Source organism: Echiichthys vipera (assembly GCF_963691815.1).
Source record: "Echiichthys vipera genome assembly, chromosome: 5".
In the NCBI taxonomy this organism is placed as follows: Eukaryota; Metazoa; Chordata; class Actinopteri; order Perciformes; family Trachinidae; genus Echiichthys; species Echiichthys vipera.
In genome coordinates, this window is record NC_139830.1 from 12981837 (window position 1) to 12996363 (window position 14527).

The 14527-nt window shown below is 40.2% G+C and overlaps 1 protein-coding gene across 1 annotated transcript; it reads right to left on the minus strand.

Annotated features, from left to right (window-relative positions):
- Positions 1–1485: 1485 nt before the first annotated feature.
- Positions 1486–5736, minus strand: tyr (tyrosinase; the record flags this gene model as incomplete). Its single annotated transcript, XM_083913733.1, has 5 exons — positions 1486–1733; positions 1839–2020; positions 3394–3541; positions 4210–4426; positions 4909–5736. The coding sequence occupies 5 exons, from the start codon at positions 5734–5736 to the stop codon at positions 1486–1488; spliced, it is 1623 nt and encodes a 540-aa protein (XP_083769859.1).
- Between the last annotated feature and the right edge of the window lie 8791 nt (positions 5737–14527).

Below are 14527 nucleotides of genomic sequence, written 5' to 3' on the forward strand. Positions count from 1 at the left end.
ACAATCACAATTTGTCTTATCATCACAACATATAATTAATTTGTGACAAGCAACACTTATTAACAAACAATACTGACTATTAAATGGCATTAACCAGACCTATTTTAATTTTGTATTCTGCACTTGTTATTCTTCACATTAGTCATGAATATGAACTTTAACAACCAAAAACAACTACTGAGCTCATGTTTCACTTGCTCCAGCACCTTCGCATTTGTGAATTTGTCTGGTGATGCCTGGCTATCAATACACACACTGACAACAAAAATATGTGTTCTGTTCATTGTAGTTGCATTCCTGCATAACCAACAGATCACTAAAATAATCACAGAGAAGAATCAGATCACACCTTTGTGCTTTTAATGAAGCATGTTGGTCACAGTGTGGTCCTTTAGCACCAGCGCTAACACACAAGAGTGTGTTGGAAACACTTACAGTATGAACTGCATAAAATGAGGGGAATCTGTTAATGGCTGTAAAATTCTCAACAGAGGGGTACAAATACTCATTCAAAGTACAGTAGACCTGGCCTGACTTGATGAAATTATCTAATTACTTGAGCTGTAATTCCGTTTATTTGACTCTGTCTTCTGAAATAAACTCAGTATTTACATATAGTATGTGTCTTGTAAAGAGAAACAAAGTTTAAAAGCCTTCCATACAATGATAAACAATTATGTAAAATTATAATTATGTAACAGGATGTTCTGTGTTTCATGTCAGTGAGGAAAGTCAAGAAAAAACTTTCACAAAAGGAGTTTCCTCATCACTGTTGTTGTGTAAATAGACAGTAAATGTACTCAAGGGTGAGCGCTTTCACCTTACACAAGTCACAGTACAAAGAAAGGGTCTTTACATTTCCATTTGAACACTGACACAGGTGTTGCATTGTATTAATGTACATGTAATGGCTCTGTTTGTGTGTGTGTGTGTCTACTGAGCGTATAAAATATGAGACATTTTCCTGATGTTGGGTCCCTGCTCTTTCTCCATAATCTCCATTTAAATTGTCTCAAAGGGCTTCAAGGGTTAAACTAAATCCCAAAAAGGAGAAGCTGCAATAACCTTTTCTTTAACTGAGTTATCTACCACTCTGTCTTCGGTCACTACCCAAATCTACTGGAGCAGATTTTTTTGTCATAGAAAAGGCTAGAAAGCCATTGAAAATATTTAAGTTTTTTTTAGTTGTTTCTGTAAAGAAATGTTGCTGCTGACATTTTTCAATGACTTTACCAGCACAAAGAAATTCACTTTACCTCCATTTTATCGGGGTGACGAAGTCTCAGTAGTTATCACAAAGGCAAAGGCAACACACACAGCTATCTGCTAGACACCATTTTAAAATTTAAATAGATTTATTGCGTGAAATCAATAACAAATTGATGTCTTGTACCAGAGATTGATGTCATTCATTTGCTTCATGAAAATACAGGAGCGTCCCTAATAGTTCATTCATGTGTGTGAATTGTACAGTATCAGCGTGCGTTACAGAGTAGTCTGATATGAAGATGAACCTTCCTCCGAGCTGCTATGTAGCAATGGCTGGTTCTCTCCGTAGCTCAGGGCCCTCTTCCTCCTCTGGTTACGTTTCCACTTCCTTCTTGCAACAACAACTAGTGCAGCGGTGATTGCAGTGATCAACGCCCCAAGAATACCGGCGCCTAGGAGCCACTGCCAGATCTGCTGGGCCTGCTGGAGGTAGGGCGTCAGGAACTCCTGAACAAACCTCTGGCCTGTAGTGAAGAGGAGACACGGGATGAGACAGTTTCGACGTAAAGGAAAAGTTGTACAAACACTTATTTTCAGGACTTTCTGGACTTTTGTTGTTCTATACTGACCAGGGTCCAACAGGTACGCATACTCAAATCCTAGAGCCTTGTTAGACAGGAAGTAGTCTCCGTTTCTGTAGAGGGGCAGGAAGGGCACCATGTAGTAACCATCATTGTGGCCAATTGGGGCATTTGCAAATGGGTAGTTGGTGCGGAGAGGCTGGTGAGCTCTGAGCCAACGCTCAAAGATGCTGGAGAAGAGAAGGAACAGAGAAATGAACGGTAGTGAAGGATATCAGAAGAGAGAGAGAGAGAGAGTTTGTTTGTATTCATGCTCATAGTTTACAACTGACAAAAAGCAGAACATACGTACATTAAAAATATATAGATATAAATATATCTATACTAAACAAGATTAGACATTGTTAAAATACAAAACTACATGATTATCTATGTATACAAGTACCCCACATATATACTTTTTTATATATATATACTTTATTCTCATATGTAAACATTCAATAAAACAATCATACTCTTGCATACAACCTTAAATGCCATAAAACTGCCAATAATACTGACACAAACAGACTTCCAGCTTTTGTTTCATTCAGTTTTGTATTGCAAAGAACAAAGAAAAAACACGGATATGATAAAGATAAAAAAATGAATAGAGAAATCATATAATTAATTAATTAAATAAGAAAGATGGAAATATCATCCTCTAGAGCATGGGTGTCAAAGTCAAGGCCCTGGGGCCAGATCCGGCCCGCGAATGAAATATCTCGGCCCCCAGGATGATATTTGATTAGTATTAGAACTGGCCCGCACGCCACAGCCGCCTGCTGGTATTTTTCACGCACCAAAACTACATTACCCACAATGCTCGGCTTCATTATTCATCAGCATTCAGGGCAGATGTCAACTTTCAGCCCAATTGCTGACAGAGCCGTACAAAAATATTGGATTATTCATTTAATTATTAAATAAAATACGGTGTTAGGTCTTGGTTCAATAGGTTATATGCAATCATTTTAATATGTTTTAATAAACATTGAACCAGTCCGGCCCTCGGCTTGTAGTAAATTAGGTTTTTTGGCCCTCTGATGTATTTGACTTTGACATCCCTGCTCTAGAGGAACTGTTGCTTTCCATAATAGGAGAGTTTTTACATTTGCATTTTAAAAACCTACTAAAAATATGTATGTTTCATACTCTGAAACTGTACCGTTTAATCGGATAAAAGAGTCTTGCCTATATCTTTCTGTAAAAACATTTAAATAAAACTTTTCGGTATGTGTTTTATTAAATTTGTAAGACGAATAAGAGTGACCTAAACTTACCAGGATATGTGACACCATTACTGGTAACACTCTTTATTATTTATCATCTCTTTCTCCCATCTCACTATTCTTCTTCTTCATCTGTAACTGTTACCTTTTTTCCTTGTATTACTTTCCTATTTCTCATTTCTGACACATGTAACTTTTTTAACGAACAAATGTGGTTATTTGCCGCAATAAACAGAAACAACTGACTAGATGAAGAAGTCATTTTGCAACCATAGTGTGTGCTCTCCTTTCCTTTGCGTAATTAGTAGACATGTTTGAGTGCATCATCGCACCTGTCAATGAAAGCATGGTGCAGCAGGAATATGGGGTCGTTGGCTGAACCCTGCACTGAGGACATGGAGCCATTCATGAAGACATGCAGGGCGTTGTGCATGGTGCTCTGGCCTTGCACTGCCATACCTGACTCTGGACTGGCAAAACCTGCAGAAGGGAAGAACAGTGAAAACACACGTGCAGGAGAGAAGAGAAAGGGATAAAGGTTACGTGTGGAAGAGAGATGAGTAGAGTGATACGTGTAGAAATGCCACACATTTCTACTTAGGCCCCAGCTTTCGTTTGGTTGAAACTACATGTGATGTTTTGACATGTACAGGTTGAATGCTTCTAATGTTTCCAGTGCTTTCTATCACATGTTTGAGACACTTTTGATATAACTAAGAAAGATGATGCCTCTGGCACTTTTTGCAAGATGCTTATGAAAATTGCTTCAAGGTAACTATGAGTTAGACACTAATGTGGACTTAAACAAATTAGGCTCAAGCGAAAAGTTATTCCTTAAAATTAACATTTTATTTACTTTTTGTAGGATGCCTGTTTTGAACATCTGTTGGCAAACATTTCTTTCGGCTTGAGTCTGTGTGTCACTATTAATAGGTTTGCACAAGTGTGTATGTCTGTATTTGTGCTTGCTTCTCTTTGAATGTATGCAAACAGGCAGACAAACAAGCGCATGTGATTGTATTTCTACCCTTGCATGAAGTAAATAAGCCAAAACTCGACAGATTTGAACACAGATTGGGTTCAGGTTTAAAGGATAAGCATGGAAACACAATAATACTAAAGTGTGTGTGTGTGACTAACACTCTTACCCTCTATGACATTTCTAAAGCTCATATTGGAGAATCTGTCCATGGGCTCTGTCTCATATTGGGGGAGGCCCACAGTGAAGTCTACATCAGCTGTTGTGGGGAGTCTCCGCACGCGGTTGGGATCATGGGTGCCGGGGTTGCGCAATAGTGGACCCTCCCCGGTGGCGTTACACAATGCCTCTCGATTGTTGTACTCCTCTGGCTGGGTGCAGATCACCTACACACACACACAAGCATACACACATTTACTGCAATTTCCTAGTTTGGGATCAATAAAGTTTTTCTATTCTATTCTATTCTATTCTATTCTATTTAATGAGCGACTGTGGTTAAAGAGCCTATGGACGTTCATCAGTCGCTAAGATTTTTTACAGATAACTCAGAAAGGGGACTCTCTTAGAAACATTTTCTAGGTGGATACAATGCCTCTGAAGTAAGATTTTGACTTTGATCTTTTATATTGTCTGGATAACTTGAGAGTGAATTCTTAAAGAAAATGTTTGTTTCCAACCAAATCCCTCATTTCTGTGGATTAAGATGCTAAACCAACTTTAGAACAGGCCTGTAGGGTGAAATGAAAATAATCAAGCCTTTGTTTTGTTTCTTGGGGAAATAATAATGGAGAAGTAATATTTGCTCATAGCTCTAGAAACAGTTAAACACAGTTTTAATGAGAAAAAGACAATTTAATAGTCTTACCTTCCAAGAGGAAAAGACTGAAGCCGGGCTGATGAGGTTAGGGCTGAGGGGGCTGCGTCCGCCCATCAGAGCATCGGTGCACACCTCACAGGACTGGGCATCCCTCCAGTCCCAGTATGGGATGGTGAAGTTAAAATCTCCCGTCAGCTTTCTTATCTCATTCTCCCAGTGAAGCAGGTACACTCTGTGCCATGGCAGAAATGCTGCAGATTCATGAGCAAAGTCGATGTCTCTCCAGACGTTCCCTGGACCTCCCAGGAAGGCGTCCCGGGACACATAGTAGTGCATCCAGACGAACAGATCATAGGTGTTGATGTTGGAGAACATGGGATTCTCACCATTTTCGCCCATCTCTGCTCTTGTTGCTGTGGAGATCACATAGTCACGGCTGATGGTGTTCTTTGCCAGGTTCAGATATGAGACAAACTTTTGTTGCTCAGCAGGTGACATGGTCAGGATGTTCCTGCGCACTGACTCCCTGTACTCAGCACAGTTTGAACCCCAGTAACCAAACCTGCATTCACCACAGTTAAACCCTCCGTAGTTTCCAGCACAGCGACACGTACGGTTGAAGAAAGCTAAAGGCCAGCGCTCTCTGTCATCAATCCCACTGTGTGGGTACTGGGGCCCATGGGGCTCTTCTGAAACCTCCACCTCAGTGCAGAAACCACGACCTGACAGGGCACCGCAGGCTGAGCCATCACCGTCCCACACCGGGCAACACTCCTTGGTCCGTAGTCCCTCTGAGTTGGCACATGGGCGAGGGAATTGGCATAAACAAGTCCCAATGAGCTGCAGCAGAACTACAGATAAATACAAGCTCCTCATGATGAAAAATCAGGGAAGCTCCAGTCTTACCCACAGTGGGAATGTAAACTCCTGCTGAAAAGATGGACACAACAGAACCTGTCCTCATAGACTGCAGCTAGCAAGGTTTTACTTGCACACAGGAGTAGATATAACTGCTGTAAATTTGATCTAGAGATGGATTCTAAACCTAAAGAGTAAATGTTAAAACTTGCAGCTTGGAGGTACTTTGTTACCCCTCTTTTCTACCATCTAACCCTCCACCAAACCTCCTTCCACCTCTCTCGAACACCCAGCCAACAGTCTCCTGTTCTCTCCCTACTCATTGAGCCGAATTAGGGGCCGTCCTCTAACAAAGTGTGTGATCTCACACACACACACACACACATACACACACACACACACACACACACACACACAAAAAAAAAAACCTCATACACAAGAATGTGCACTCACACACTTATCACATGCTCAGGATAATATTCCTGATTCCTTTTACATTTTGTCTTGAGACCAGCTGACCTCTGCTCCACTATACCTCAGGCAAAAATAAATTTTGTTTATGTGTGTGTGTGTGTGTGTGTGTGTGTGTGTGTGTGTGTGTGTGTGTGTGTGTGTGCAATACCCGCTACCCTTTCAAAAGGCTGGCCAAGGATCTATGATGAGGATCTATGAAGTGTGCTGCTGATGTGCGATTGAAACAGGAAAATAGAGATATGGAAAAGAAACAGAAAATAAGAAGGTTGATATTTGATATTACACTGTATTGGGTCTTGTACCCCAGTCTGAATGTTTTCACTATTTAAAAACCCTAGGCTAGTTTCTCCTTTGGTTGAAGTAGTGCTGATCACAGTGCTGATGTATTTAATGGTTCTGCTCCAGTTAACCATGCCAGTAGGCTGCATCATTTAATCCTTTATTTAAACACGCCTTCTTAATTTTCAAGAGAGACCGATCTAAAAGAATAATTCAGTTTAAGTATGGACAGGTAGAAAAATCACAGAGAGATAAAGAACTGAAATGTGTAGATTTGCAACAGCCAGATTAGACTGTTGAATATAATAGTATCATCACCATTACAATTTGGAGTGGCAGATCTATTGTGTATGTTAGAGGACCAAGAAAAGACCCTTGTGGGACACCTATACTAACCCTAAAACCCTGTGATATGGAACTATAAGAAACTACTGCCTGAATTCTAGTGGAGAGGACATAACACCATTGGATGGGCTGTTCTAGTTCTGGTAAAATATTTTGATCAACAGAATCCTGATTTAGGTCTATAAAAAGTGTGCCACAGTGTTGATGATTGCCCAGGGCATTAACAATATTATTCTGGGAAACAGCATCGTGAAAAACAGCACACAAGATATAATAAAGTAGGCTAACAGTAGAATTGGGGTGACTAAAATGTAGAATTATTACAGGGATGTGAGATACAACTGCAGCATAAAACCGATATTATTCAGTTTTAAATATTTCACAATAAAAGTATTTTTTGGCACCAGAGCTGTCTGTAAAAACTCCAAAAACATATGCAGAAGGAGTAATAGCTTATCAGTCTAAGCAGAGCCATAAACGAGGAACACTTTATAAAACTTTTTATTATTTAAAGCTATGTGTGTGTGTCTATGTTCACATTATTTACTTGATTCATGACAGCCTACACGTAGCCTAATAAATACTGTTTGTACATATAATTATAATATATTTAATCTAAATGTAACGTAATAAATGTAAAACAGAGTTGTTGTTTTTTTTCTTAAAGACATATTTTATTTCACAAAATAACGGACTCTGACGGTATTCTCATCTGAAGACCTAGCACATGGCACAGCGTGACGATCCTCCGCACAGTAAGACGTTGTCTCTTTGCCTCCTCCTCTGGTCCCGCAGACTAGTACAGTCGGGCCCAGGGCAGAAAGTCATTCAGCAAACTTCGGAATCACAAGCCGGTCACATGCTGCCGTAGCCGGGCACGGGGTGCAGCTTATCCCGATGCAGGAACGCAGTGGAGCGCACATGAATGACCATCACAGGGTAACCCTGTCCGCAGGGCGGCTCTGAGAGAGACATACAGTGTGTGTGTGTGTGTGTGTGAGTGTGTGTGAGTGTGTGTGTGTGTGTGTGTGCGTGACAGAGAGAGTTTTTCCTTTGAACACACTGCTCATTTCACCTTCTTTAAAGCTCCTTTAAAGCTCTCACGTTACAGCAGTGCATACCTTTTTTTTCAACAACCACGTGACATCAAGTAAGATTCCTCATAAATCTCTTCCTCTTTTTCTTCTTTAGTCCTAACCAGACACAAGAGGGCAGCATGACCTGCATATTGCCTGAAACAGAGGCACACCACAGGGCCAGCCTTTCTGTCACAGCTGGCTTTAGTTTCCTCCTCATCAGTTGTAATGAGACAGGAGAGAAAGGAGAGCACTGATGATCTGACCAGCTGGTGGTTTTTATTATGGTTATGTGACTTTTTTCAATTCGCAAAGTCTATTCATGTTTAAAAAAAAAAAATCCACCCCCTGCATCTTCTGCACAGATGAAAGACACATTTTCCTGATTTGAATCTACTACAGGGGAGAGACATAATTAGCACCTTGTTGCCCAAGGACATAATTTGTCTCTGCGGATTGGAAATCAGAAATCAAATGAAACATATTTTAACCGATGAAGGGCTGGCTCCCAGAGCTCAAGCACACCTACATTTAATCTCAGCACCTTTAAAAAATATTTAATTAACCTCTTAATGCTAAGACGGCCAACGTTTTGTCTTTCAGATACTGTAGTACGCTCTGTTTTAAAGCTAAAGTTTAAATGTTGGTATCACATGAAGCTGCACTGACCACTTCATGCAAAAGCATTTAGGGCAAAAAAACATGCAGTTTTCCTGTTACAGTTGTTATTTTCGCCTATTCTGAAATGATGTTTTTGAATTTAAATTTAAAATTTAATTTCTGCATACTGGAGTCCTGAAACAGTCTTGGAATTGCAAAGATGCATTGCACCTTGTGGATTCAATGAGGCCAAAGGTGTGATGATATTACTCCCCGTTCATTTTAGTGAGACCATTTTTTGAAACTTGACCTCACTGCATAAAAAGAGCTGTTTTCTGACCTCTAGAATAATTACAACCTCATGAAACAGTCTAAAGACCTAGGGCATTCAGAGAACAGATGGTTTTCCTAGGTATATTGATAATATGGAGGTTTCTGAGCATTGAATCGGCAAAAAATGAAATTCTTACATAAACCTTTTCTGTGATGTGAATATGCTGCTTGTGAAAGTATTCAACCCCTTTTACTTTGGCAGGCCTGATCCTATTCTCTCCTGGAGTGATGGAAGGATAAAAGTGTGGTTATAACTCTTTATAGATGTTGATCGTGTGTGTGTGTGTGTGTGTGTGTGTGTGTGTGTGTGTGTGTGTGTGTGTGTGTGTGTAGGCCTGGAGCAAGTGAAATGTGCGATCAGAATCAGAGATGGTCAGAGGGGACGACCTAGCCTTGACCTGTGACCCATGCTCCTTATCTATTCAATTCAATTCAATTTTATTTATAGTGCCAAATCATAACAAAAGTTATCTCAGGACACTTTACAGACTAGGTATAGACCAAACTCTATGACTTATTTATGATTGACATAGACCCAACAATTACCCCGTAGAGTACGGTGTCAACGAAAACCTTCCCTATTACAGACAGGAACATCAGACAGACCCAGCTCTGTGGAGGACGGACAGCTGTCTGCACCGGTTTGGGAGGAAGAAAAGGAGAGAGAAAGAGAGAAAAGATGGACAGATGGACAGAGAGAGACAAACACAGACACAAAGACAGAGACAGACACACTTCCAGTAACTATAATAATATCTATAGTAATGTGAATATGACTTATATGTTATGGCGGTTAATACAGCAGAATAGTAGAAACAAGCACAGCTAAGGTTATAGATGATAAAAGTAGCAGGAAGTGTCATGCAGGACCATGGCAACAGGCACCATCACAATCAGCAGAGACCTGCGAGACGACAAAGCACCAACAACTCCGGGGAAGAAGTGAATTAGTAACATTCATTGATGAGACATGAATTATACAGACAGAGAGGAGAGAAGCTCAGAGTATCTGTAAAAGTATTATCCCCCGGCAGACTAGGCCTATAGCAGCATCATTAAGCAGAACAAAATCAGCTTAAAAATAACAACATTGCTAAGGGCTCGTAAGCTCTAGCTGTAAACTTTATCAAAAAGGAAAGTTTTAAGTTTACTCTTAAATATGGGGACAGTGTCTGCCTCCCGAACAACACTTGGGAGTCGGTTCCATAGGAAAGGAGCTTGGTAGCTGAAGGCTCTGCCTCCCATTCTACTTTTGGAGACTCTAGGAACGACAAGTAGCCCTGCATTCTCAGAGTGCAGCAATTTAGTCGGGTTATACGGTACTATGAGCTCTTTAAGATACGACGGAGCCTGACCAATAAGAGCTTTATAGGTAAGAAGAAGGATTTTAAATTATATTCTAGATTTTACAGGTAGCCAGTGCAAAGAAGCTCATACAGGAGAAATATGTTCTCTTTGATTTGTTTTAGTTAGTACACGAGCTGCAGCATTTTAGACCAACTGGCGACTCTAAACAGACTTATTGGAGCAGCCTGATAATAAGGAGTTGCAGTAGTCCAGTCTAGAAGTAACAAAAGCATGGACCAGTTTTTCTGCATCTTTCTGAGGCACAATGTTCCTAATTTTCGCAATATTACGCAGCTGAAAATACGCAGTCCTTTGCGTTAGTTTTATGTGAGAATTGAAGGACATATCCTGATCAAAAATAACACCCAGATTCCTTACGGGGTGCTGGAGGACGACACAACATCATCCAGAGTAACAATAATTTAGGTATTGAGTTTCGGAGGCCTTCGGGACCAAGTACAATGACTTCAGTTTTATCTGAGTTTAACATCAGAGAATTGCCGGTCATCCAGCTTTTTATTTCCTTAATGCACATTCGAAGTTTATCTAACTGATCAGTGTCTTCTGGTTTGATCGATAAATATAATTGTGTATCATCAGCATAACAATGAAAATTTATGGAGTGCTTCCTTATAATATTTCCTAGGGGAAGCATATAAGGTGAATAGAATCGGTCCAAGGACAGAACCCTGTGGGACACCGTGACTAACTTTAGTGTGCAAGGAGGATTTATCGTTAACATGTAAAAACTTGAGATCTATCTGATAAATAAGACTTAAACCAGCTTAATGCGGTTCCTTTAATGCCAATTAGATGCTCCAGTCTCTGTAGCAGGATGCGATGGTCAATAGTGTCGAAGGCAGCACTAACAGCATCTGGACAGAGAGTGAGACTACAAATTAGATGAATTGATTAGACGATCGAAAGAAAATCTATATGCATATACCATTTGTGATGATCTATTTATCATGTAATTTATCTGTTAAGTAAACATGGAACATTTTTGTTGGTTGCATCTTTCCAAATGTGACAGTAAACTGAATGTCTTTGTTTTTTTTTTAATTTTTGAGAGATAAAACTAAATTCATCACCAACGACTTTGGGAAATTGCCATGAGCATTTTTTGACATTCTATCGACAACGATTAACTGATTTATTGAGAAAATAATCACCAATAGTGAAAATAATTCTAAGTTGCAGCCCTAAGATAATTGGATAGGCATTTGTCTATCTGTTTTAAGAGTGGTTTCCTTTTCCCTGGTACTTTGCACATTTTCATTTCTCAAAGTGAAATTCAAATACTCCTGCCGCATCCCTAGTGCTTGTTCTGGTATAGACACTGTGACACCTTGTCAACCTGTGCTGACAGTTAACATCGACCTTGAAGCTGCTTTTAGTGTGTGTGCATCCACACTCTAGAGGGCCATACTTTTTTTAAAGTGCATTTAATTTGCATTTATCTTCTTAAAATATGATAAATAAACACAGTGGTATGTTATGTAAGCCCACATTTGTTCTTTTGAGAGCAATTCCTGTCTTTTTTTTTCTTGCAGTCATTTTACAATTACGTATAAATTTAAAACTTTTACACATGATTACAGTGCATTTCAACAAGTTTCAACATTTTTGCAGAGTCAAGATTCATAATATTAAAGTGGGTGGACAGATCTGCCTTTTGTGTCAAAGTGTCACATGAAAATCCGTGACATTGTGTCATTATTACCTGATGGTGACATTAGGCTTATTAGGAATTAAACACTAGAGGGTGAATGTCCACGTCACAATTCTATTGTTTAGTTACTTTAAAACAGATAAGTGACATTAAAACCCCAGTCGTCACTTATTCAATGAGGGAGGAATTACATTACATGAGTGAATGTTTCATAACTGACGTCCTCATTTCTCTGTTGGCATTATGCGGTTGTAGTTTTTTTTTCTCTATTTGTCCTACTTAGAGTGGGAATATCACAGACAAGTGACAACCCTGTAAATCAGCTATGTGTCTATGGCAACCATGGGTATCCACTGTTATTTTGAAATGCCATTGAATAATTGATTTACTGACTGTGACTCTGACTCCGATTCCGTTGTGCTTGTGATTTGCGGAGGAGTGTGGTGAAAAGAGAATTTTACCCTATAGATGTTTAGGTGCGTGTGCTGCACGCTTAAGTTACACACCAGTCATACAGACACAGTGCCGGTATGTTTAATAAGGAATCCTTGTTGCGTCACTGTTATCTTATCTCATTCTAACCAGGGGACCTGTCGCTATGTGATGCACTCCACTGTAGCCCACACACTCTTAACAGTGTCAGTGTCACATAACGCATATACAGTACAGTGGTAACTGGATGACTTTCATCTTTCAACAGTTTCCATCCAACTCTCCATGTTTTAAACCACACTGCTCTGTCATGCTCTGTCACATGTTTAATATTTATTTGCCTATTGATCCAAATTTGCATCAATCATGTTTCAAGTGTCTGTCTTAGAAAGTAATGAGTTGAGTTGAGTTTGACTGGGCTCAAATGAAACAAATTGAACGGATTCATTGGCTGCTTGTTGATGTTGTGTTTTAGGCTTACTACATCAGTGAAGGGTTGCCATGGAAATGTGACCCCAAATCCTTCTGACATTTAATCTGTCCTAAACGGCTCTATATACAAAATCAAGAGACAGACACTTTCCAAGTCAGAGTCTCTATGCATTGTTGATGTCTGCGTGAGTGATCAAGGAGTAAGTATGTGTGTGCAAGGATCAATGCTCAGGGAGACATACCAGTAGCATCAATTTCATTCTCATATCAGAGATCTGTTGCATCTGATCTAACCTCAAAGGTTATAACGAATGTTCATTTAGGCTTAAAGCTGGGACATACTGTATGAGCGGATGAAGGACTCTTCAAGGCTGAATCCTCCAAAATTTGCATTTCAACACTAAATGTGTCACAATGCATCAACAAAGCTGTCCCATCCAAGGCAAGACAACTTCTTTTAGTATCAGTATCCTATAATCCACTGCAGTCCAGTCAATTGTTCAATGGTGCATTCAAGTGATCACAGACCATTTGTGTTCACGTGGTCATCAGTCAATGATAAATGCATGACATAATCAAGGTCAATGAAAAATACATAAATATTGGAAATCAGTCATTCTTGTTAGCAGCCTTATTGTAATTTTAATTAGGGAACTTTACAGACAAGTGGAAGTCATATGGATATGTGGATAGAAGCTATGAATACATTTACATATTTATACAGCTACATTCCCCAATGCCTGAGGCTGGTACACTGCTTACCAGATTGCTAAAAAACATTACATGAATGGTTCTGAAAGCTGAACTGGAACTTGCTGTGTACCACTTTGTTAGTTGTTTGATTGAATATGCGACTTAAGACAGCTGCTAGAATGCACCATTATGTTTGGGTCTTTTCTGATACATAGATCAGGTACAGTCAGGCCCTCGGGTCTCCTAAAGAACTCACTTTTGGTTGTTTAGTAACCTAATTACAGTCTACTGGCACCATGGCTTCAACATATCCTGTGTCTTCTTCTAAAATCAAACCAGCTGGATTTATATCAAAACGAATTATAACTGATTTTGAGACATGGGCCCTTCAGTAGACATCAAGGTATAAAAGAGGGTAGTTGTCACAAGACCCTACCATGTGTGTGCGTGTGTGTGTGTGTGTGTGTGTGTGTGTGTGCGCGCACGTGTGCGTGTGTATGCACAGGTATGTTTGCCTGTTAACCCACAGAGAGAGAGAGTACCAGGGATAGAGGTCAGGGTTAGTAAGGCTATCACAGCATCAGCCAGATAGAGGAAGAGAGAGAGAGAGAGAGAGAGAGAGAGAGAGAGAGAGAGAGAGAGAGAGAGAGAGAGAGAGAGAGTGAGAGAGAGAGAGGGAGAATTAGAATGTGTGTGTGTGTGAGAGTGTGAGAGTGTGAGAGTGTGTGTGTGTGTGTGTGTGTTTGTGTGTCTATGCTCTTTTTAATGGTCTGCTAATCCCAGATGCATTTGGCTGGCAAATTAATCCAAGCTCTAAAACCCCTTTTATCCAATACCCCCTCTCCCTGTCTCTCCCTCGATCTCTCATTCCTTCCCGGACTACTCTCTTATCAGTATATATTTCCAGATGGTACCCTGGAGGTAGGTGCGATATCGAGAGAGAAAGAGAGAGAGAGAGAGAGAGAGAGAGAGAGAGAGAGACGGACGGACGGACGGACGGACGAAGCATCCTCATTGGAGCGCGTGGCTCGACGGAGAGAGAGAGAAAGAGTAAGGGGGGGGGGGGGGGTTCATTTGTTGCCATAGTGAAAAAGTAGATTACCCACCAACAGCATGATGCGCTGAT